The following is a 22,159-nucleotide window of genomic DNA, read 5'->3' on the forward strand; positions in this document are numbered from 1 at the left end:
TGTCACAATCTATTAGAGAAAGGCTTTGCCTCCATTCGGAGCAGAGCTGCTGCGTAAAAACATCTAAGGCAATCGTGAGAGCGGGTAAACAAAAGCAAAACACTAATGGCTTGTCTCAAATCAACAAATGGAAAATGGAAAAACTTGTTTAGCGGTGATAACGAGGAGGATGAAAGGAAACTCGCCGTGTTGGGCTTCGCGATGTGGACAACAGCCGTGATGAGAACAAGATGCTTTTGTCTTTCTTTCTAACGCTTCTAAAGATCCAGACGTGTCTACCAGTAAAGGAGATGAAGAGGAGAATAATATTTCTGCCTCCTTCTGAGGAAATACCATTTCGTCACTCATTTATTCATTCAGTGCGAGTAATGTCTCTGCTGAGGCACAGAGAATTTGATACAAAGACATTTTGATTGATATCTATCCCTTTTCTGAACGGCGCGCCGACAATGAAAGTTCTGCTCTGACTAAAGGACACGTAATTAAGATACCAGGGGGGGTATTAAGGAATTAAATTGCATGGTCAGAGTGATTCAGCCAAATTGATAGAAGAAAAAAAGTTGGAGATGAAAACACTAAAGTACTTTTTAAACTAATCAAGCATTTAATTTCTTGTATTTTAAGCCTCAAATATCTTTTTCATTCTACTGGCTCTGGTGTTCAGAAGAGAATGACCGATAACAGAACTGGCACGGTGAAACAGGGGAAGAAACTACACACGTTTATCTCTATTATGTCCATTTAGTTAGTACAGTTGTTCTGTGAAAACATGCCCCCCCCCCCTTCTCAAAGTTAGCTTTCCATGAGCAAAGAAGCCAAATTTCTTGTTTAGCTGAAAGGTTATGTTTCCTCAAGTCTCTTACAACGGTAGACAATTGCCCACGTTTACATCGTAACACTTGCTGCCAGCTGTAATTATGCTGGCTATTAGAAGATCGCTGTCAGCACCACCCTTCATCGGCTACTACGAGGCTCGACATGTCTGAGCTCCACAAAGTGGACGTTTCTTTTTACTACAAACGTCCTTCTGCAGGGTTTGTCATGCATTCATTTACTTGCGACGATCTGGAACAAAAGCAGAACTGACAGGCACATATTTTTATTATTTTTGGAACTGTGCTTCCAGTCCTCTCTCTGGTTGCATCATGCGTTTCCCACACTTTGACTTGACTTGGGCAGGCAGCAAATATTTTAATAGGTGCTGAAGTTTCCCAGACGACCATTGCTTAAATGTGTGCTTTCTGTCCTGTGTAGAACGAAACAGGGTTTTGTTTTGTTTTTGTGGACTTTGTGACAAGCGGCGGGGCGAATGTTTTTGTTTGGGGGAAAATATATGGAGAAATAGAGTTAAATACTAAAAACTTAGCCTTAAATAAAAACTTTAAATCCGGTTTACACCTGACGACTGGTGCTCTGCGGGCGACCCCTATCGGACCTGGTTTGTTTACAACATTTTAACGACACCTTTCATCAGTTCTGGTGTCTCCACACTTCAGGGTGCGTAGTCAGAGCTCCATGCAGCCCGACGCACGACTAACGATCACACACCCAAGATTCCAAACTGGAATACTCACCTGAATCGTCTAAAACTTGGACTGCAGAATCCAAAGAAAGCATGAGCATTGCTAAAGAAAGGGCTTCTAGTTGTGGAGGGTTTGTCTCATCGTGTAATTTGATAACCGACGGCGTTAACAGAGAGGAGCTCTGCGTCTAACACTCTCAGGGTTCAGTGTTAGGATAGAGGTGAAAACTGTGCGTGCCATTGATCTGCATCTTTAAAAATAATCAATAGCAATTAAAAAAGTCCTGTTTTATGAGACCACACGAACTGACATATATGTCAAATGCCAGGATGCAGTGTAATTCTGTCCGTACATTCTTTGTGTGGGGAAGCAGTAAACGTACTGGCATTGCATAACTTGCTTAAATTATGTAACATGGTCATCCTCACTTACAAAGGAAGCATTCATTTAGGGAAGTAACTCAGATCAGCTCACACGAGGGGCCTCAGGAGGCTTCTCTTTTTTTTTTCCCCCCCGCTCCAGCGAACAAAGGAATGCCAAACACTCGATGGATTTCACGTTACAGTTTGAGTGCTGAGAGTGTCAGTTAGAGAGCAGAGGCCACGTATCCTGGGAGAAACGCGTGCTGATGGGAATTAGGGGGAGAAAAGGCAAAGACAAGTGACCGGGCTCCACCAATAGGTGTCAGCCTTCCATCCTCGCTGACATGGAGTGCTCCCAGCTGAAGGAAGCGCGCTGTGTGCGGGTCCTTCAGTAGGGGCGTCCAGCTCCAGGCAGCATCTGGAGCTGGACGGCTCTGCAAGTTGGCTGCAACTCAAATGGACAGTCTTTCTGGACCTGGTACATGAACTCAGTGTAGAGCTTGGGGCTGCCTTTGCTTTCTGCACCGACTTTCGGAGAGTTACTGACAACCAAGAAAATACAAGCAGCACTTTCCCCTCACCTGAAAATCATACGAGTTCACCGGTGGAGGATGGAAGGAACCAGGTGGGAAAGCGGCTGAATCGTCCACAGTTGGCGGAGGAGGAGGGTAGTCTGCGGAGATGGACGCACAAACAGACACACAGACACAAAAACACCAAGAGAAACAAAGACGGTTCATTAAATACTTCCCTTTTTGTCCCACATTCAAACTGTCAGGGTTCTAAAAGACACTCCACCGCTGAATTAATGCACCGCACTCAATGACGATTGAGTGGAGAGGCATCAGTTCAGACCTTTAAAACTATTTATCTTTGCTGTTGCAATTTCAAACACTAGCGTGATAAGTGCATTAAACATAAAGAAGTTGATAAAAAAAAAAAAGAAAAACCAATGGAGAAAAGATTTGTAAAAAAGCTACAGATCTATGGATAACGTGATAGATACCCGCTGCATGCTGATGAATGGGAAACACTAATTAATCCCTTTGGAATGCGACCATTGATCAAAATCTTGCATGAAATTCTCTTTGTGCAAATATGCATGTAAATTTGCATTCAGTATAATACAAACATATTCTTTTTAATTTTTTATTATCGGCTTGTGTGACGTAAAAGTCACAATTCCTAGTTCCAGACAAATACGTTCACTTCCAAGAGTACCAAATGCTTAAATTTCCCAATTTAATACATAATAATAAATAATACAATAACGCTGCCAACAGACGCAGCTCTACGACACCTTTGGATCAAATGTTTTTTCGATTAGCATTTAGCAAGTTAGCTGTTCAGTGCGACAGCTCATCAGGATAGAATTGCAAATGATGACATGGAATAAGATTTACCTTCTACTTGTATCTATTCATATTACTCATTTAATTTTTTGAAAGAAGTAGCAGGAGGCAAGTTTATTCCGTTTAATATGCAAACCATCTATCAAAGTTATTGTTCCATCTGTACAAAACAAGTTAGTTAGAATTACTCAACACAATTTATTTTAAATTCAAAAGGGTAAACAGAGAGGAGGATAAAGGAGTGAAAGCACCACTGGATTGACACACATAATTGCACTAACTAAGAAGAACCAATCTGGAATAAGCATGCGATCCCCCCGGAGATTTGAAATGTAAATGCTGTGTTACAAATGGGTTCGACTAGGTGTTTGTTCTGCCAGAGGAAGAGAAACAAGCCGAATTTGTAGTTCTAAAGTCCACGTTAATCCAAGGATTGCATCCAACCACATGTTTCAGACAGGATGAGGAGCTACGTGCCAAATTAAATTGCGATTTGGTTTCTCTTGGCACAAGATTCAAGACTGAATCATTTGACCATGTACTTCTAAGTACCAAACCAGACACGAGCTTTGCAAATTAGAGGCTTTTGTGGGACGTAATGGGAATTTGTTCCAATTCTCAAACTTTTGATGAGTCCCGTTTAGAAATTCTATTTGCATTCGATTGCTTTTATCCGTTTTCATTAGAATCCAATTGATGTCATCGACATAGTTTATCGGAGGCAGCTGACCAAATTAATTAAGGTTGGCTTTCACTCGCCTTGACAGAACAGCCCAACGCCAAAACGAAAGGCAGAGCTAATGCAGCACGGTTAGAATTGGACAAGTGTGCATCTTGAGCATTACAACACATCAGAAATTGTGAACATTGCATTAAACATTCCCTCTGGGCGCTTGAAGGCCTCCGTGTGAATTGTTTATACAATAACCTTGTGACCTTTGCTAAAACTCCAGAGTCTCACAGCGTTGCTAAACCTCTGGGAGGGAAAATAAAATATGCTGCTCGACAACAAGGCTCTGCCCCTGTCCTCCCCTCCATCTCGCTCCAGCGTGGATCCTCGTTCTCAGAGTATAAGTCACTTGTAACTTGTGGCTTACAGAGAATTAAAACATTCGGTTTCGTGTGCATTTCTCTCGAACATCAGAGATGCTTGGGATTTATTATTTCAGGAAACAAGAGTTGTAAATGTTTCAGAGACGCGTGTTTTATTGAAAAGGTCTTGGGGAGAGTGGAAAGCGAGACTTGGAGTCATTCGGCATCTTCGCTGAAAGGATCTTTCTGGTTAGTTTCCCCTTTGACCTGTTTTTCTAGCATCCATCCTCATGCCAGTCATTTAGGATTGACACGTGTTAATGTGCAGCTGCAAGACACAATCAGTAGTGCTGCTTGTTGCCTCTCATGAGCTCCAGCGCTCCAAAGAAAAGGCAAATCCATCCGATTCCATTGAAACCGTGTTAAACAAAGGAATTACCTGCATTTAAAAATATTATTCAAAATTAACAATGGCCATAAGAAGCAACATTTGACAGCAGGTTTTATTCTTTAATAATTCTAATTCTAATTTTGTTAATGTATTTGATAACAAAAAAAGACCGAACTGAAAACAACTGTCTGATGCTTGCATAATTGGGTTTATAATAAATAATATATTTTGCATTTATCACTAAAAGGGCTTTTCTGAGACAAGAGGCGAGCCATCGCGACTTAAATGATGATGCTGAGGAGCACTAGAGAATAAATCCATGCTGTCCACACAAACTCACATTTGGGGTACGCTGAAGATGAAAAGTTCAAGCTGAGAAAACATTACACAGCCAAAGGAATGAATGTTACAGCTACGGTTTTCTTGTTTCAATATTTTTGCCCATCAATGCCACCAACTGCAGATCAATTGTCGTATTGAGTAGAGTCAAGATTCAAGCAAAAAAAAATAAGTCGTCATTTAATATAAAATACACTCAACAGTGCTGCTCTTTGTCAAAAGCTGTGGCATGGAGAACTGAATACATAATGTCAAGTCATGTGGTTGTAAATTAGGACTGTTATTTCTTGTCGAGAAAAAGAGCCGCATGAAGAGCGAGTAAGCAGCCCAGGAGAAGCCGATATTTCATTTAGCTTCTTTTTTTTCTCAATATCGTTTCATATTAAAGCTAACAAATAGCAAAAATGTCAAAAACAGCGGCACAATTTTGGAAAATCATAAATCATACTGTGAAAAAAAAAACCCACATCTACACATTTATTTTTAACAAGATGAGAATCATCATTTAACAGAACCTTTTTTGAAACTGTCCTGTGTATATGTGATACACAGAAAACTGAGCCGCCACTTTTTGTCTCTGCTTGTTTGGATTTATTTAGAACCTTATAAGGCTGAGCATCTAAAAATATGAGTAAGCCGGAGGCACCACCTCTGTAAATCAGACCGAGAGTCCAAGGCAAGGAAAGTGATGAATCTGCATCACCGATGAGCCCAATACCTTCTACGTGTGAAGCCAGCATGGCTTCGAGCTGTTACGCTCCGTCTGCGGCTTTGCGTGCTGCTTCTGCCGTCAGGATTTGAAGCAGTGCGAGCTGGACACGGCGAGAACAGCCTCTGTGCCGTGAATGGAGCCGGCTCCATTTGAGACAACAGGGAGTTGAAAGCTCCAAGTGAGCACTAATGAGAGAAGCAGCAGGAAGGCCGGCTTAATACGACAACTTCCCGTCTCTCTATTGAGTAATTACTTTAAAGTAGCTTCTTTGTGAACAAAGAATCCTAATCAGTGATTAAAGTTATTTGAGAGGCCATGAGAAGTATAATTGGTTATCAGAACCGGAGTATCGTTCGTGTGTGTGTGTCTGGAGGGGGAAATCTTGAAGATGGATTAAGCTGTGACACCAGGACTAATATTCAAATGTTTATCAAGTAAGTGGTACAGTTATAAAATACTTGATGTACAGGAAATCCAACATGTCCGTGTGTAGTGTACTGTACACACTTTGGGATAGGGCTTGGCAATCATTTGTATTTTCATATCGATCAATGGTTACAGCGATTCTAGATTGCTTATTAAGTGATCCAATCACCGGGGGGTGGAAGGAGGACGTGGATGGAGTTATGTCACCGCAAGTCGTGAAGCACCACCATGGATTTATTGGATAAGAGAAAACAAAAACACCTTGTAAACTAACCTTGTCTGTTTGGTGTGATTTAAAACATTATGCTTCACAGTTCAGTTCTGTTTAAGTTAAACGTTTCAGAACATTAAAGTTCCTAAAAGGTTACTTTAGTATATGGTATATACAGTATATAAGAGCAAAAATTACTTGAGATATTTTTGCAGCTGTAAACAAAATGAAACAGATTTTAAGATGTAAGATAAATGTATTAATTCCAAGGAGGAAAATCTTTTTACACTCTTTGCGCACACACACACACACACACACACACAGACACAAAAAGGGCCTGTAGACACACAACAAATGAAGAGATTAAAAGCTGTCGGGGCTGATGGTTGAGCATATGTTTAAAGATTTACACGTGTACAATATTACCAGTTACACGTATGTTAGAGGCCGCCATCTGGTCCCGACAGACTTGGGACAAGACCCGACACAAATGACTGAGCAGGAGATCAAACAGCAAACTTCAGACAGAGTCCGGCCTCTGAAAGGAAACAGAACCCCCTTGTTTGTAGGTGAATCAGACACAGACAAATACAAATCCCCCTGAAATTGATTTAAAGCTAAAAGCCCGAGTTGCTGATATCTGCAATGATTAAAATCAGAGCAGAGGAATGAGACAGCGTTTCTCACTTCAATGAGTTGCATTGTTTCGCTACATGGCGTCAGCAGCATCTGACTTCTGGGATTGAAACTGGCCATTGGCTCACATTTCCATAAACTTAAAGTAATCTGTCGTTTAAAAAAAAAAAAAAAAGACCAGAGACGTGCCTTTTTATTTAGTATCAAAAAAAATACATAATCCCTTCCAGACAAAAGTGTTTTATGTTCTGGGTGTCACTCCACATGCTTTATCTCCACAAACCCACTCCAAATGTGCTGCGGCAGAGGTTGAGCGCACACTGTTTTGACATAATTATGGACCCATTTTATTCCATCTTCCGCTGCAGAGGAGCAGCTGAGCCCTGCACTTAATTAGCATGATATGTATAGAAGAGTGATTTAAGACTTCATTTGGTTTAGAGATGCAGGGAGGGGATTTGAGCTCTTTGGAGATATACTTGTTTTAACTGTGTAAAAAAAAAAAGCAGACCATAATTGGCTTCTGCTACCCTAAAGAGAATTCCCATGGGAAGAGAAATTTGGATCTCGAACAATAGGAGGATTATATTTTTTGTGTGAAAGCAAAGAATCAAACACTGCAAAAGGTGAACGGTTAGAAGCCAGAGCTTGCCTTTTCATCTTCAAGTCGGGGTGAACAATTAGCGCCCCAGAATGGTGAACGAGTGGAGAAGGGAGTGCTGCTACCACACAAACAAACAGGAGAGAGAGTAAATGAAGCCTGTCAAATGTCCCGGTAGACATCACTGCTGTGTAAACACCTGATAGCACGCAGCCCGTCCGAGCAGCTCCCGCCCGCTGAGAACTGAGTATAACCTCAGAGCTGGCCATTAACCACGTCATGTAAAAGGCCATACATTGACCTGCAGCACGCGCCTTGAGGTGACTCGTGAGGGGATTCCCACGACAACAAGTACAGTCCGTCTGAACAGTAAATGTCTCGGTTACACATCGTACACAAAGTAGCTACAGGATAGAGCGAAGAATCACGTGTATGTTTAGCTCCTGACATACGGCCACAAGCATGTGTTATTCACTCGAATTGCATGTGAAGTTGCAATAACTCAGTATTTCCTGCAAAAATAAGGCGTGCAAATGTATTACAATAAAATTCCTGTATTCACTTTACTCAAAAAAAAAAGAATCTATATAGAAATTGAACAGGTTTAAGCATCACGACTCCCAACCACTGCACAAAGTTAGGCAGAAGTCAGTTCACTCATTTTTGCAGGATTATGTTAAATCTATTTTTTTTATTTTTAAATGCCCCATCTCAGAATGTTCAGGGAAGCATGATAAACAATGGTGCCGTTTGTGCCATTGTTTGGATCCTCACCAGGTTCTCTCCTGGCCCACACACCAGGTTTTGAGGAAAAGCACCCAATATTTTTTCCAAACTTTTAGTAAAGGGGCGTAGAAATGACAGCAATGCTATAGCTATCATGCAGGTCTTTCACACTATGTGAAGAGGGTAAGATTGTGTTTGCTTAAACTGTATATAAGGAAGCTTCAAGCCTCTGGATGGTTCTGTGTGACTGCGGCTGACTGGACCTGGACAGCATTGTTAGCAGGCATGCTGTTAACTTCCAGACTGCAGCCTGGCGCATGTCACAGCTGTATAGCACCAACAGTCTGAACTGATGATGCTTTTTGTCCTTTGCAACCATTAATTATGTTGTTGATATTTGCTCAAAAAGTCAAAAGTCTAATTTTTGCAATATTAAGTGGGCGTGAACCTAATTCTATGTCAGAGCAGCTGATGCAATCAAATAGGGTTTTTTTTTCCCCATTGCTCACTCATTCTTAAATCATACTCAGCAGTTGTACTTCCTCTGACGGTGTAGACATCGTAGGATATGTTGAAAATCTTTTCCAGGATGCTACGGTAATTACGTGATATGGAGAAGTGACTAACAGCAGATAAACTGTTGCACAATGAAGACCTAATGTTGAACATGACAGAAGAAACCTGACAAGAAAAACTTTGAAGCATGTGTTACTCAAACAGACTTTATACACACTGCAGGAAAAAGTCCTGCAAGAAGTGGATAAATGTGTTCTACTTTAAAAAGTAAAAGTGTGCTCGGAGCGTGAGACTGTGGTTTCCATGGGGACAGCAGCACAGTCATCGGTGGATTTCCTGTTAATTCTCCTGGTGACACTGATGAGGGACTTAGATATAACAACCGGTAGTCGGCTCGCCTCTGGCCGGCCGAGACGGGAGGAATAAAAACAGCTAAATGCACACGTTCAACACTTTTCAACTGCTGTGAGCAAACAATTAGCGGAACCCTGGTAACTTTGTCTGAAAATCAAAACGGCACTTCTCAGATGTTTGCAACTTTAAAGTTTGTGCAGCAACACCATTATGAAACAACCCCCCCCCCCCCCCAGTAAGTATGTTCATATGTAAATGGAATCATTTAACTTAATTTCATGAAGCTCACAAAAATACAGCACAGATTAAATAATTTTAACAAAAAATACAATTAAATTCTAATTACAAATTCTAATTACAAACTCATGTGCTCATTTTTTTTTTACTGGATCAAAGTCAGGAGGAATCTGACCCCTGTCTTCGACATCACGCTTAACACTCCGTTCCCATGTGTGGTTTACACTGAAATAGAGAAGTCCCGGAGAGCACCGCGTAGACTTGAACTTGTCACCACTCTGGGTGTGTTGACCTACGCAGACAGCTGCACAGAAATCCACAACCACAAGTGCAAAACATTTCAGCAAGGATATAATTTCTGTGATTTTAAATAAAACCCAAAAAGGAAAGCTGTTAGCATAAAAGAGGCGTGTGATGGTTCAAGCGAGGTCACGGTAAACCACAATGCATTGCACCTGCTACGTCCTCTGTCCGCCAAGAGCGGGAAGGCTTTTTAACTATTTTTGAAACGCTGACAGCAAAAAAATAAATGACGCGTGGTTGTCAATATTGCTGAAAGTAAACTAAACTGAGCAAAGACAGTTAAGTCAGTATTTTATTGCAGGGCGATTGCACTGAATTGCATTGTCTTCTAATGGTGGTAAAAATCAAAATTGCACAAACAAAAAAAAAAAAATTCATAACGTTTAGATGCTGCAAGAAAAAAAGCCCTCCATGATAGAAGTGGAGCACCGGCTGCTCTGCATGGCAAAGCAATCACAACAGACCTCACAGCACATGTAGCACATGAGATCAACTTAAACCTTCAAGTCTGATTTGTTCAGAGGACTTTTGCGCAAAGGATCACTCGCTGAGACTTGCATGTCTTTCACGTCCTCCTGCTGGGGCTTAAATGAGAACAACGTCTAAATAAAAGCTGAGAAGAGACGTGGATAACGCCGTGGCCCGTCTGACCGGCTTCTCTGTCCACTTGGCCTCATACTGTTCATCCTTGCTGCCAGACAAAGGGGCAGCAAGGCCCTGTGCCAAATTGAGTCGTCCCTAATTTTTACGCTAATCCTCAGACGGACCACACATTTGATATAAAAGATATTAAATAAATAAGGGCAGAGAGATAATCTGCTCATAAAGACGTCTTATCCTTTGAAAACCGGGGATGTCTCCTGATGGCTTTTACGTATTTGCATGTTCAAAATGCTGAAAACAACCAGTCATCAGCATCAAATTAACGCCTTAATGAAAAGTAATGCTGCGGCAGTCAAATGTCACAGAATTTGTAATTTGAATATTCATTCAAGATGTTGAAACTGATTAGAAAGATAAAAGCAATGAGATTTAACCCTGTAATTCATTAGTTTTCCCTACATATTTTTAATTTCAATCAACAATCAAGTCCAACCAAAATAAATCTTAGTAATTTTCAATGCGCAACGATAGAAAAAAAGGCCAAAATGGTATTTAACATGGTTTTTTTCCCTCATGTCATGAAGGTTATGAGATATCAACACTGTTCTTCATGTCGAAAGTGCAACCTGACAAATGTTCCATCGCCCACAAATGCATCCCCACCACTTTATATCACTTCATTAATCCTCTTAGCACCAAGAGAAAGATTAATTGAGGATTAAATGCATTTTTTAAATTAAATATTGGGATTACATGACTTTAATGCCACAAATCATCAAATGGGAATAAAGCAAAAAAAAAATTTAAATGCTAAATTAATGTTAAATTAAGTTAAATACTAAAACTATGACATCAATGGTTGATTTCTTTCTTTAAAGTGTATTTGATTAAATACAATAAACTGAGAACACAAACCTTTAACAAAAGTTAAATGTAGAGTCGGTCGTAAAGTCAACAGTCGCATCGGTTGTAAGTCGACGACCCCGTGTAGCAAACACAATGTACCGTTAGAACACTGCAGTGATGGTTGCTGGAAATGGGCCTCGATATACCATTATACTCTATATACTGTAGATACTGCACCAAAAACCATACGTTTGCAGCTAAAATAGTCATTTACCACATTAGCAATGTATAGAATATAATTCTGATTAGTTTAAAGTTATCTTAATTGAGAAATGAGAAACAGTGCTTTTCTTTCTGCCTTCTTTACGTCTGTTCCAGGCCCATCAAACCTGTGTCTACGGTGGCAGGACACAGTTCAGGGGGTTGTGTTGAGAGGCATGAAGTATTTTGTGGTGTTGATACCTGCAGTGTCCGAGTGGGTGGGGTCTCCCATCTGTTTGTAAGGGTTGAACTTTGGCTTGGGTGCAACCACAGGGGCAAATTTCTTGGGTGCCTGTTGCTGGGAGACGGAGATGCTCGCACTACCCAAGGATGGCGTAGTCTCCATCCTGGCTGTCACTTGTCCTGTCTGGTTGTTGCTGTCCCCCGGGTTCCACATGGTTCTGGGAAATGAGAGAAAGATCATTTATTAAAAATGAATTTTCAGAAGGAAAAGAGCACCAGTGATGTTACTGGTGAAGTGAAAAGCCCTGAAAACAGGCAAAAACATTTATTTTACGGCCAAACACGAGCCCAGATAACGTGAATTTTTGTAATAGCTTGAAAGTAATGACTACATTGGTTCAATTAATGCGTAGAATTCACATGCTTCAGAACGGACAAATTAGAATCTTCCGATCAGAGAGAGCATGCAGCTGAAGGAAGAATCCATTACAAACTAGAAACCCACTCGGAGAACGCAAACCTCCACCAATCAGCTCACCCCCCACTCCCTAATTAGAGTTACACCGTCCACATGGTGACCTGGATCATCAAAAGGTTAGCAATTGTTCTTGGTATCTTTCTACACCAAACATAAACAGGAATTGGTGAATCAGAGTTTGTGTGTGTTTTTAACTGATTTTTGAATCTGTAAATGGAGTTTTCAATGTTAAAATGTCAGATTTATTCCTGACCTCATTCTGGGTCTGATCCAGAAGACATTTTGCATGATAGTTCATATCGGACGCCTTCAATGACTGAGATTTTTGGTGAGTGAATTGAATATTGAATTGACAAGATATGTTTTGGGGGTTTTTTATCTAATTTGGACCAATCTTCAGATCTTTCTTCTTCAACATCAATCTGGCAGTTTTTCCCCGTAATCCCGCCAACAGGCAGACAAACAGACAGATAAGCGCCAGAAAAACAAAAAATGTAGACAGAGACTCATTGTGCACTTCTTACAAAGGAATGTAATAAAAATATTTTGCTCGCACGATCAGTATTACTCATCTGGAAATAAACTTCTAGGCTGATCTATATCAGATCTATTTGTGTGTGGAAATCAAACTCAACTTTGTCAACTTATCAAACATCATTGTAAAAATGTCAAAGATCATGATAGTAAACACAAAATGCATGTTATAAATCTGAATTTTATTTAATAAGGCATCAAATACCCCAAATATAACCCCTGAATTAAACAGCGAGTTTTGACAACTGGAGATCTGACCCCACTGTGGCAGAATTCTGACCCACTCTTTGTGGAACTGCTTTAGTGCAGCCACTTTGGAGGGTTTGTAAACATGAGCTGCTCTTTCACAGAATCTGGGTTCAGATCCAGAGTTGCTGCAAAATGAATTTTGTTTTGAGCCAATCAGGGGTGAGCTTCCTCGTATGTTCGGGATCATAGTCTTGCTGCTTGACCCAGTTCCGCTTGAACTTCAAACTCACAGACTGTTGACCTGTTCTTGCCCTTCAAAATTTTCTGGTAGTGAGCAGAATTCATGTTTCCCTAAATTATGGCGCGTTTTCCCAGCCCGATGCAGCAAAGCATGTTATTTTGTGGAACGCCATCTAGATCAAATGGGACCCCTGACTTCGGAACAGTTCAAATTTGTACTCGTCAATCCATGAAGTGTTCTCCCGAAAGGTCATCAACATGCACGGGGGGGGGGGGGGGTCAGACAAGCCTGAGCCGTCTTTGCCTCTCCGCTCTGCCATGGATGCCACTTTCCCTCAGTGTCTTTGGGGAAGTGGTGCCATGAACACTGACCTTTCAGATGACGGAAGCCTGTAGTTCATCGGATGTTTTGTCACTGCCTGAAAGAGCCGCCGCTACGCTTTCGGACGAATTTTGGAAGACAGGTCACTTCTAGGAAGGTCATTGTTGTTCCATCTCTACATAATGTCTCTCACTGTGGATCAGTGCAGTTCCAGCACCTCAGAAATAGCTTGGTAAAGACGCCACTGTGCTTTTCATAAAAACTAAGAAAGCAACTTTAGATCAACCGATTTCAGACACAAACTGGCAAGTTCCTGTTAGGCCTCTTGAGCTCTGGGTTAAGCATCTCTCAAACAAGTCACTTGCCTGGATAAAAAAACAACAACAACTCAATGGTGATGTCATTACCAGTTGTAAACTCTTATTTGACCTCCACCTGAATACAACTGGTTCATGTATAATTAACAACAGACCTAAAAAGGCCCAAACAGTCTGAAATATCTTTGTCAAAATTGTTTTCCAACATTCCTTCTGATTTGTGCCGTCAGCTGCAACCCATCTTAATTATTACAGTGTTTGTATGATTCAAGTCTACTTTTTGTATTTCATCTATTGAGTCACGTTTAAAAAGCAGATGAGAATAGTTCGGATTAAAAAAAACACAAAAAAGGTAAAGCACGCAGAAAGATCTGACGTGTGTTCGTTCACAAGTTTCACCGAGTCAAAGAGGAAACAAAATCTCTTTGAATCTCTCAACCCGTCTCAAATCAAAACGGTTGCACGTGAGAAGAGCAGCGAAAGTCTTTCCTCACACGAAGGATCTAATGAGACAATTAGTGACCGTCAGTGTTGAGGCAGCCATCACAAGAGAACACATTAGACGTGATCAGCAACGGGACACTGACCTACAAGCCCTCTTTATTTGCACACTTAGATGAAAGTAGTGTCACCTCCAGGTGCTGTCGACATTGAAAGCAGACCAATTTGAAGGCTTTCATTTCCCCATTATGCTGTATTTGTCTGGCCTTGTTATCGTTACAGTGAAAAGACCACGAGAACACAGTGAAAGAACTTGTTATGGCTGAGGACACAAACAGCCAGTGTTTCACCATCGCATTCTGAAATCACATGAAATATTTGAACTATTTATATGCCGTGTTTTTCCCCCATCTTTGTTTGTTGTGCTGCGTTCTGATGTTTTTGCTGTTTATTATCCTCCGTCTGACTGATACAGGGTTTACATTCGTTCTTTGGAGCACAGTAGAGAAACCCACGCACAATCATCTTTTAATATCTGCTCAAATCCCGGCTCCTGCTCGTGTCTGAATGTTTCTTACTTTTGATATTTTCCCCGCTCTTAATGCTGCGATTCAGACACACACCGGTGTCTCACATTCTCACACCCACCTGTCCTTTCAATGCAAATGCTTTCATGTCCCGGTGCTGAAATGGCTAACAAAATCAAAGACAAATTAAAAGGAGGGGGGGGGGGGGACGAAAGAAAAAAGATCTTACAATGTGCGAGTACGACTCAATAACATGACATGTGGAATAGAACATTTCTGTATGTGGATACATTCAGTGATGACAGCGAATAATCCACAGTGGGATGTCATTTTCAATGTACCTTAAACCCACTCAAATCAGTTTGCATCCCATTTAAAATAAACTATTAAAAGTTATTTATGTGCCATTTTAGGAAGAGAAACAGCCCAACCACGGAGCACTTTATATTGCAAAATGCAATAAAAAAAAAAGAGATGCAACAAGCGTTCCAATTGGTCAGTAAGATGAGCCCAACTCAAACGACTGATCTCTTTTTCTACGCTGGTTCTGGCTAACTGGCAGTGTTGCACCGGACTGTAAACCCACAGGGACCAGCTCATCGTGGAGGGGCTAGAAGGAAGAGCTCACAGACCCGACTGGTGACTATTGGGAAAACCGAACTGTGGGGGGGAATATAGTGGGATCAAGGAAAAAGGGACTTTTGGAAATTCTTGATTTAATCTGTTCATAAATCAATTTGTCAATCCAGTTATTATTCTACAATGTATTTTGAAATAGATTTCTAAATGATTCATGAATTTGTTTTAAAATCTCAAATAATGTACTTGATGACTCCTTTATTTTACAAACATAGTGATAAATTAATGCCTAGTTGTATAACATATGATTACAATGTATTTTATTGCCACTTCGGTGATCAAATTACTTAAACATCATAATGACATGCATACAGTATATCTACACATTGATTTTATTGCAATGCAGGTTTGAAATGTCATTTTATATCTGTCTTATTTATATTATTGCCATATTTGCTGTCTTCCAGAAACATTAGTGTTGGTCGATGAAACATGTTAATCTCGTATTCACAGCTCAGGAGTGACCTGCATCACGGAGCTGCAGCTTAAAGTACGCCGCTTAACCCACCAGGGAAGCAAATTCAACATTGGGATTGAACCTCTTCTTTGATGAATCTGTTTTCTGAAACTATTCCAGCATGCAAACGTGGCAGAGTACACGTTGGACAGGTGAACAGTGACGAGATTAGACTTTCAACTCCGTCTGTGGGAGGAAACCAGAGCTCGTCCTTGCAAAAACAGAAATGAGTGAACATCGCACAAGGCAAAGTGTGCAATGCACACCCACCAACAATGCATTGCTGCAAGTAAGCCAACACAACACGCACACACACACGGTGCAACAAACGGCCGCATCCGCATCGAAACCTCATGAAAGGAAAGTCAACTGTGATTGCGAGGGCAGTTACAAGACGATTGACGCCGTGTTTAACGGTTTGCTTTACGAGGCCACAGCAGCCAGGCCGTCTTCCCGCAGCTGTCATTGAGGAACTGCTGCAGGTGATTCTGCTGCATTAATCTTTCATATGCACCAAGGAACCTATCAAACAAAAGCAGCCAAAGAGGACCACAGAGAGTACAGGAGCCAAACATAAAATGGCAAGGTTCAGAGACTCTCTTTGAAGGGGGAGGGGGGGCATGACGTGCTTTCTAGCAAACCTGTGTGACTGGAAGACTAAATGCGTGTTGCAGACAGAACTACAGAACGTGTTCTGGCAAAAACAGCTGACTCAGGTTACAGCAGCAGATTTAACTGTAATTATATTTCCATAATTGCATAAATGCACATTTTGTTGCTATTGTGAGGATTTAGAAACCTGGAAGGCGAACGTATACGTCATAAATATTAATTATAGTGCGATTGCACTAAAGGAGAATGTCTCCCATTCCTCAGGTTGTTGAACAGCAGTCGAGTTCAATGTCACAGAGGAAGAAGATGCATCACAGATTGGTTACATATATAATAATAGATTTAGATCACTTTTATTCAATAAATTGGGTGACTACCATCACACATAAAAACAACCGTCAACAAGTTAATGGTGAAAAGAGGTGTGGGACCAGTATCTCTACATAACCGTCTCCGTTTGCCGTAACAACTTAGTGAACATTAAGCGCCAACGTTTCGAATCCAAAGCAGTCAGAACAAAAATCAGTATAGCGGCCCCTGCTACGCTGAAAAAAGAGCACCAACAGGTAGGAATGAGTGCAGCAGGACCTCGACCTTACATGTTAACTTCAACATGCACATTACTCTGAAAACCAGCATGTATTTAACACCTAAACGGGTATATTATCATATTTAATGCTAATATCGGCTGATTAGACACACACACGTTACATATAAAACTACTTGAATCAACGTCTTGCTGTCCTTTTAGATGTACAGTAATTGGCCTCTTTAGCTAGTATTCCTCAGATAATGGCATCTATGTCTACTGTGTTGGTGAAAATTGCTGACTTAACGTAAAAAAATACAAACGAAGCTGATAAATGTGCAAATGAAAGACAACAGTGAAGTGAGAGACCTGAAAACAGGAAGCAGAGCATATTAAAAAGTGAATTCTCATCTGGTTTACACACAACAGTGGTTGATGTTTATCATAAAGCCTTGTGGGAAAAGGAAAAAGACAACTAATATTTAAAAGACAATCATGCTGTTTTTGCCCCCCCCCCCCCACGCTTCATCCCATGAGTTGACTTCAGCTAACTACACAGCCCTCGGATCATTAAGTGCTGATCAAAACATCACTTCACGAGGAAGCATGAGGATGGAGATGCATTTCGGCTGACCGATTGTTCATACCAAACTGAGGGGTGGGGGCAACTGGGATTAGCACTCATGGTTCGTGACGCAACGTGCAGAGGATCGGCCATGCGGATGAAAACGCTTTAAAAATTAAAGATTCCTACCGCGGCTTCCAAGTATTGGACCCGCGCCGCTTCAGAAGGCGGGTTGAATAGCTGAATGGGTTAATGCCGCATTACACAAACAAGAGCTCCTTCTCCACATTCCGCTGTTTGGGAACAGGGAAGAGGAAAAAAAGTTCAAGTGGTCATTCCGGATCGTAAAACACTTCTTGCAAATGGGTAAATATTTGAAAGAGCCGGGCGTGTGAGACCACGCTGTGTGTCGACACATTAACAAAATCAAAAAGCTGCTTTGGACCCCTTTCGAGCGCTAAAAAATTTAATACAGTAATATCTTGACATAGGAGTATAATTCGTTCCTGGACCGTGCGTGTAACGTATGTCAAACACATTTTTCCCATATAAGATAACTGGAAAAATAATAATTATCCTCGTCAGTATAGTGGACAGTATCACCAAGAAGACCTGGATGCGATTCCCTGATGGGGAGATGTTCTTTGGGCGGCACGGTGGCAGAGTGGTTAGTGCTGGAGCGCTCAGCCATTTAGCATCAGCATCTGGAAGCGTGCTCGCATCTCAAGTTTATACTCGCATCTCAAACCAAAATATCGCCCGCGGGCTTGCTGGTATTTCTGAAAACTTGCATGTCAAAGCATTTCTGTACGAGGAGAGCGATAGTGTCAGTGCCTAAGAGCACGGGACAAGTTAAACATCCTGCTCTGAAACATGGCCGCTGCAAACATACGTCACCGCAACACCTGCGGAGTATCAGATTCCCTCGCTGATGTTGACTGAGGGATTATATAATTCTTTCCCAGAAGAATCCTACAATTAAAAACATTAATTCATCTTCTTGCCTGATCTGCAGCCGCTTATCCACCGAACGGGCCCGCGGGTCTGCTGGAAGTCGATCCCAGCTGGTTGCGGGCTTTGTGACTTCCAGCCACTTGCTTTTGTTTCACCAGCACCGACCGCTCAACACAAACCAGCGCTGACAACCAGCCTAGCAGGCAAAATCACCTTCTTGTGGTGTCAAAACAAGTGTGTTTAGCGCCCTGCAAAGAAGAGGGTCTCAATCAGACCTCATCGTGTCTGCATGTGGACATGCAGGGGGGGGGGGGGGGGGGGGTCCTGCATGATAGAGTCGAGTGTTCGCCAGCGAGGTAGGAACAAACGGCAACGGTTACACGTGGTGCGACAACGTGTTCTTTGTTTTGCACCTACCAATGAAAGTTTTTCAGATCAATCTGATTAACACATTATCGCAGGCTTCAGAGGGAGCGTTCCAAATTTAACATTGCAAATCGCGTCTTCATCATCGGTAGTAATTGTGCAGCTGCAGTCTCACCGACACGGACAGAATGATGAGCGCAACCATTTGTTAAAGGCACATTAAAAAAATAAATAATCAGATTTATTTGCGTGAGGAGCCATCACACAGTCAGTGCAAAGCGTCTGCTAATTAGGCTAATTACACAGCAGGATAAAATGAAGGTTAATGAAATGATAAATAGCAATTTGTTTTCCCCATTAGCTATTGTGGAGACCCCAACCAGCTGATAAGCATTACAAATGAGATTTGGAGCTGTGACTACTACAAAGAGTGAACCACCCCCACCCCCCCCCCCCCCCCACACACACACACACACACACACACACACACGCACACACACACAACACCCCAAGCTAAGCAAGGTGTGAAAAATCTCTGCTACTGTACATCTGAGTTTAGCTTCATTACAGAAGCCCGGTTCATCGGCGTGACAACCGGAGCTGAAACACTTTCAGTTGGATGCAGTTGTGTGTTTGTTCTTATGCACACATGGATGTGTGACCACGGCAAAAAAGAAAATGACTGCAATGAGACACAAAACAACCACAAACACTAAAAACGACAAGAAGAAAGACTAGAAACAGAAACAAACTTACAGCAATCACCACGTTAACAAGAGAGATAAGCAGAGAGCTCGCCTTGTGTCTGAGTTTTATAGTACGGCTTTTACGGGCAGTCTGTGCCAAAGGCCTACAGTTTCATAGTATATCCTGCAGGTAGAACGACTGGCACAGTCTGGCTGTGCACGTTTCAGTGTGTGTGTGCGCATGTGATCTATACTGTCCCAGCGTATTAATGTGTTTGAACGTTATCTGGTCGTATGTCCTCGCCGCTGCATCTAGATCTATGTTAGCACTGGGAGCGGCTGAATTCTTCACTGTTAAAGAAGCCATTACCCAATAAGAGCCCCCCCCCCCCCCCCCACACACACACACACACACACACAAGCCCAAAGACAAAGCCTAAATCTTCAAATGATAATTGTTGGGATTATAATTCTAATTTAACAGAACTGCTACTGGGCTGAATGCACATTCAGTCAGGACTTTTCTAAAATTCAGAGATCTTTCCGTGTAATTTTACCTTACAATTATTAAAGCGGCACAGACAATGATTCTCTTCCATGATGCCATGAAAAGGTGACCAGTATTCAGTATTCACTGTGTAAATGTACTGTGTTGACAACTAGGAAACACCGTGAAGCTCGTCATCACTAATAAAAACACACACAATGTAATCCTTCAGATCGTAATATAAAAAAATGCCATGAACATTGAACTAGAGGCCAAATCAGGCGTGTTCTTTTCATGCCATGCTACAATCACATTTATTCTGGTTGAAATGTCGCCCATGGAGACCGATTTTAGGAGCCATCTATAACTGGCTGCTGAACTTATTGCAGTTTTTGGGACTTCTCCAAGTCGCTACTGTTTAATAAAAATAAAAACACACACAAAGCTGGACATTAAAACAGAATACTGGTTGGAATTTCAGGCACAGACGTTAAATTGCCATTTTAATTGGTTTGGTGACAGAATGTTTTCTTGTCGCTGTAGATGTAGAACCAGACCTTTAAGTTCTGTATCCCTGAACCCCTGGTACCATATGTGCCTGTTCATAATTAACAACCCACAGTCAGAGATGTTTTAAAAGGCTCAAACAGTAATTCCTACAAGGATGTCTAATTGTGAGTCTGTTTTTTTATATTCCTACAAATATTTGCAGGAATATATTTATTTGCAGAGTTTCCAAATCTGAGCAAAAGCAAGAATAACATTCCTGAGCATAGAAATGCGACTGGTGCCACTAGATAATAGCGACATTAGTTAAGCAAGACTTCAAAACAGGATATGTGTGACTTTTCGAAACAGCTGCTGAGCGGTTTACTCGAGTCGTTGGCCTTTGCTCCCTAATGACAGCAGCACAACTTTTTCTGTAAATACGTGATTCTGACTTTAATGCTGACTGACAGCTTGTATTGGCTTGGGATGTATCAAATAGAATTGGATGGCTTGCATGAGTGGAGTATGTGGCTCCTTGATACTGCAAATGGTAAGATGTGACGTCTCAGGAGTTTATCTTATCTGAGTCTCAGGAGGTTACTGACTGACAGTTGTAAATATATCACAACACAACCTTAACCATCTGCGTATACCTCTGTGGTAGAGAGCAGACTCGAATATATATATATATATATATTTGTATCAACAAACGGCAAAAGAATTTGTATGTTTCACATTTTCAGCAAATCAACAAGAAATGCCAGAAGATGATCTTCCTTCACTTGCTGGTATCAAGGTCTTGCACGTAAGGAACGGATGGCATGAATGCAACAACTCTTAGTGATCAAATCGATCCTGTCCCACGGTGCTGTGGCCACATTAAATAAACCATGAGCCATTGTAACAAATAGAAACAAAGGAACGTGTTCAATGGTGGCAATGTGCAGACATTACAGTTAAATTAACAATATTTACTGTTGAAAAATATTGTAAGCGGCTCAATAATCTCAATCACAGGAAAGCAATCAAACAGTGTCCCCACTTCATCTCACATGGCCTCTTTCTATACCGCCCGACAAGTAATGACAATTAAATAATGTTTGCCGAGTGATCCAACGTTCACAGAGCAACTCCAGGGGGGACAACGGTCCTTGCCTCCAAAAATCGTCCGGCAGCTGCGTTGTGCCTCAGACAAGTCAGAATGAAATCAAAGTGTTAATCCGGAAACTAGAGAGGTGAAGGGCCATTGTTCAGCGCTGGCCCGTAAGCTAGACATGTCACTCATGGATAGGTAGCTAATAAGTGCCTCTGGCTTTGGAACAGATCGGGGCAAAGTCAACGAAGTAAAGCTTATCTGGGAGGGGACAACATTCGGAGGGGAGAAGGGAGCTGCAGACTTGCCTTAAACCAAAGCATCACATCACGCTATCCTTAATTGGCCTCATCAAACAGGCATTAACCTCGGGCCTGTTATCACAGCAGAGGACATGCTTATCAAAGACTTTTACTTTTTGGTGAAGCTACCTGCATTAGCTGGGTGCCAGCCTTGACATGCTAATTGCCGCCCTTCACTTTGCAAAAGAGCCCTTGATGCTAGGAAGGGACTCTCGGCCAATCGGAAAGAGCCATTTAAAATATTTGTTCAGCGTCTTGGAAGCAATTGTTCCGCAGTCATATGAATGAAGCACCATGTTGAAAGGTCACGCGACCTAG

The 22,159-nt window shown here is 41.5% G+C and overlaps 1 protein-coding gene across 1 annotated transcript in view; it reads right to left on the bottom strand.

Annotated features, from left to right (window-relative positions):
• The window catches only part of lpp (LIM domain containing preferred translocation partner in lipoma), a 92,039-nt gene that overhangs the window by 51,849 nt on the left and 18,031 nt on the right, over positions 1-22,159 (bottom strand). The window contains exons 3-4 of the mRNA XM_068743747.1: positions 11,633-11,832; positions 2,467-2,558 (exon numbers count right to left, since the gene is read on the bottom strand). Of these exons, the coding sequence (XP_068599848.1) occupies positions 2,467-2,558; positions 11,633-11,828 (288 nt within the window). The 5' untranslated portion in view covers positions 11,829-11,832. The remainder of the gene's footprint in view (positions 1-2,466; positions 2,559-11,632; positions 11,833-22,159) is intronic.

The sequence above is a fragment of the Brachionichthys hirsutus genome, chromosome 9, assembly GCF_040956055.1.
Source record: "Brachionichthys hirsutus isolate HB-005 chromosome 9, CSIRO-AGI_Bhir_v1, whole genome shotgun sequence".
NCBI lineage: Eukaryota > Metazoa > Chordata > Actinopteri > Lophiiformes > Brachionichthyidae > Brachionichthys > Brachionichthys hirsutus.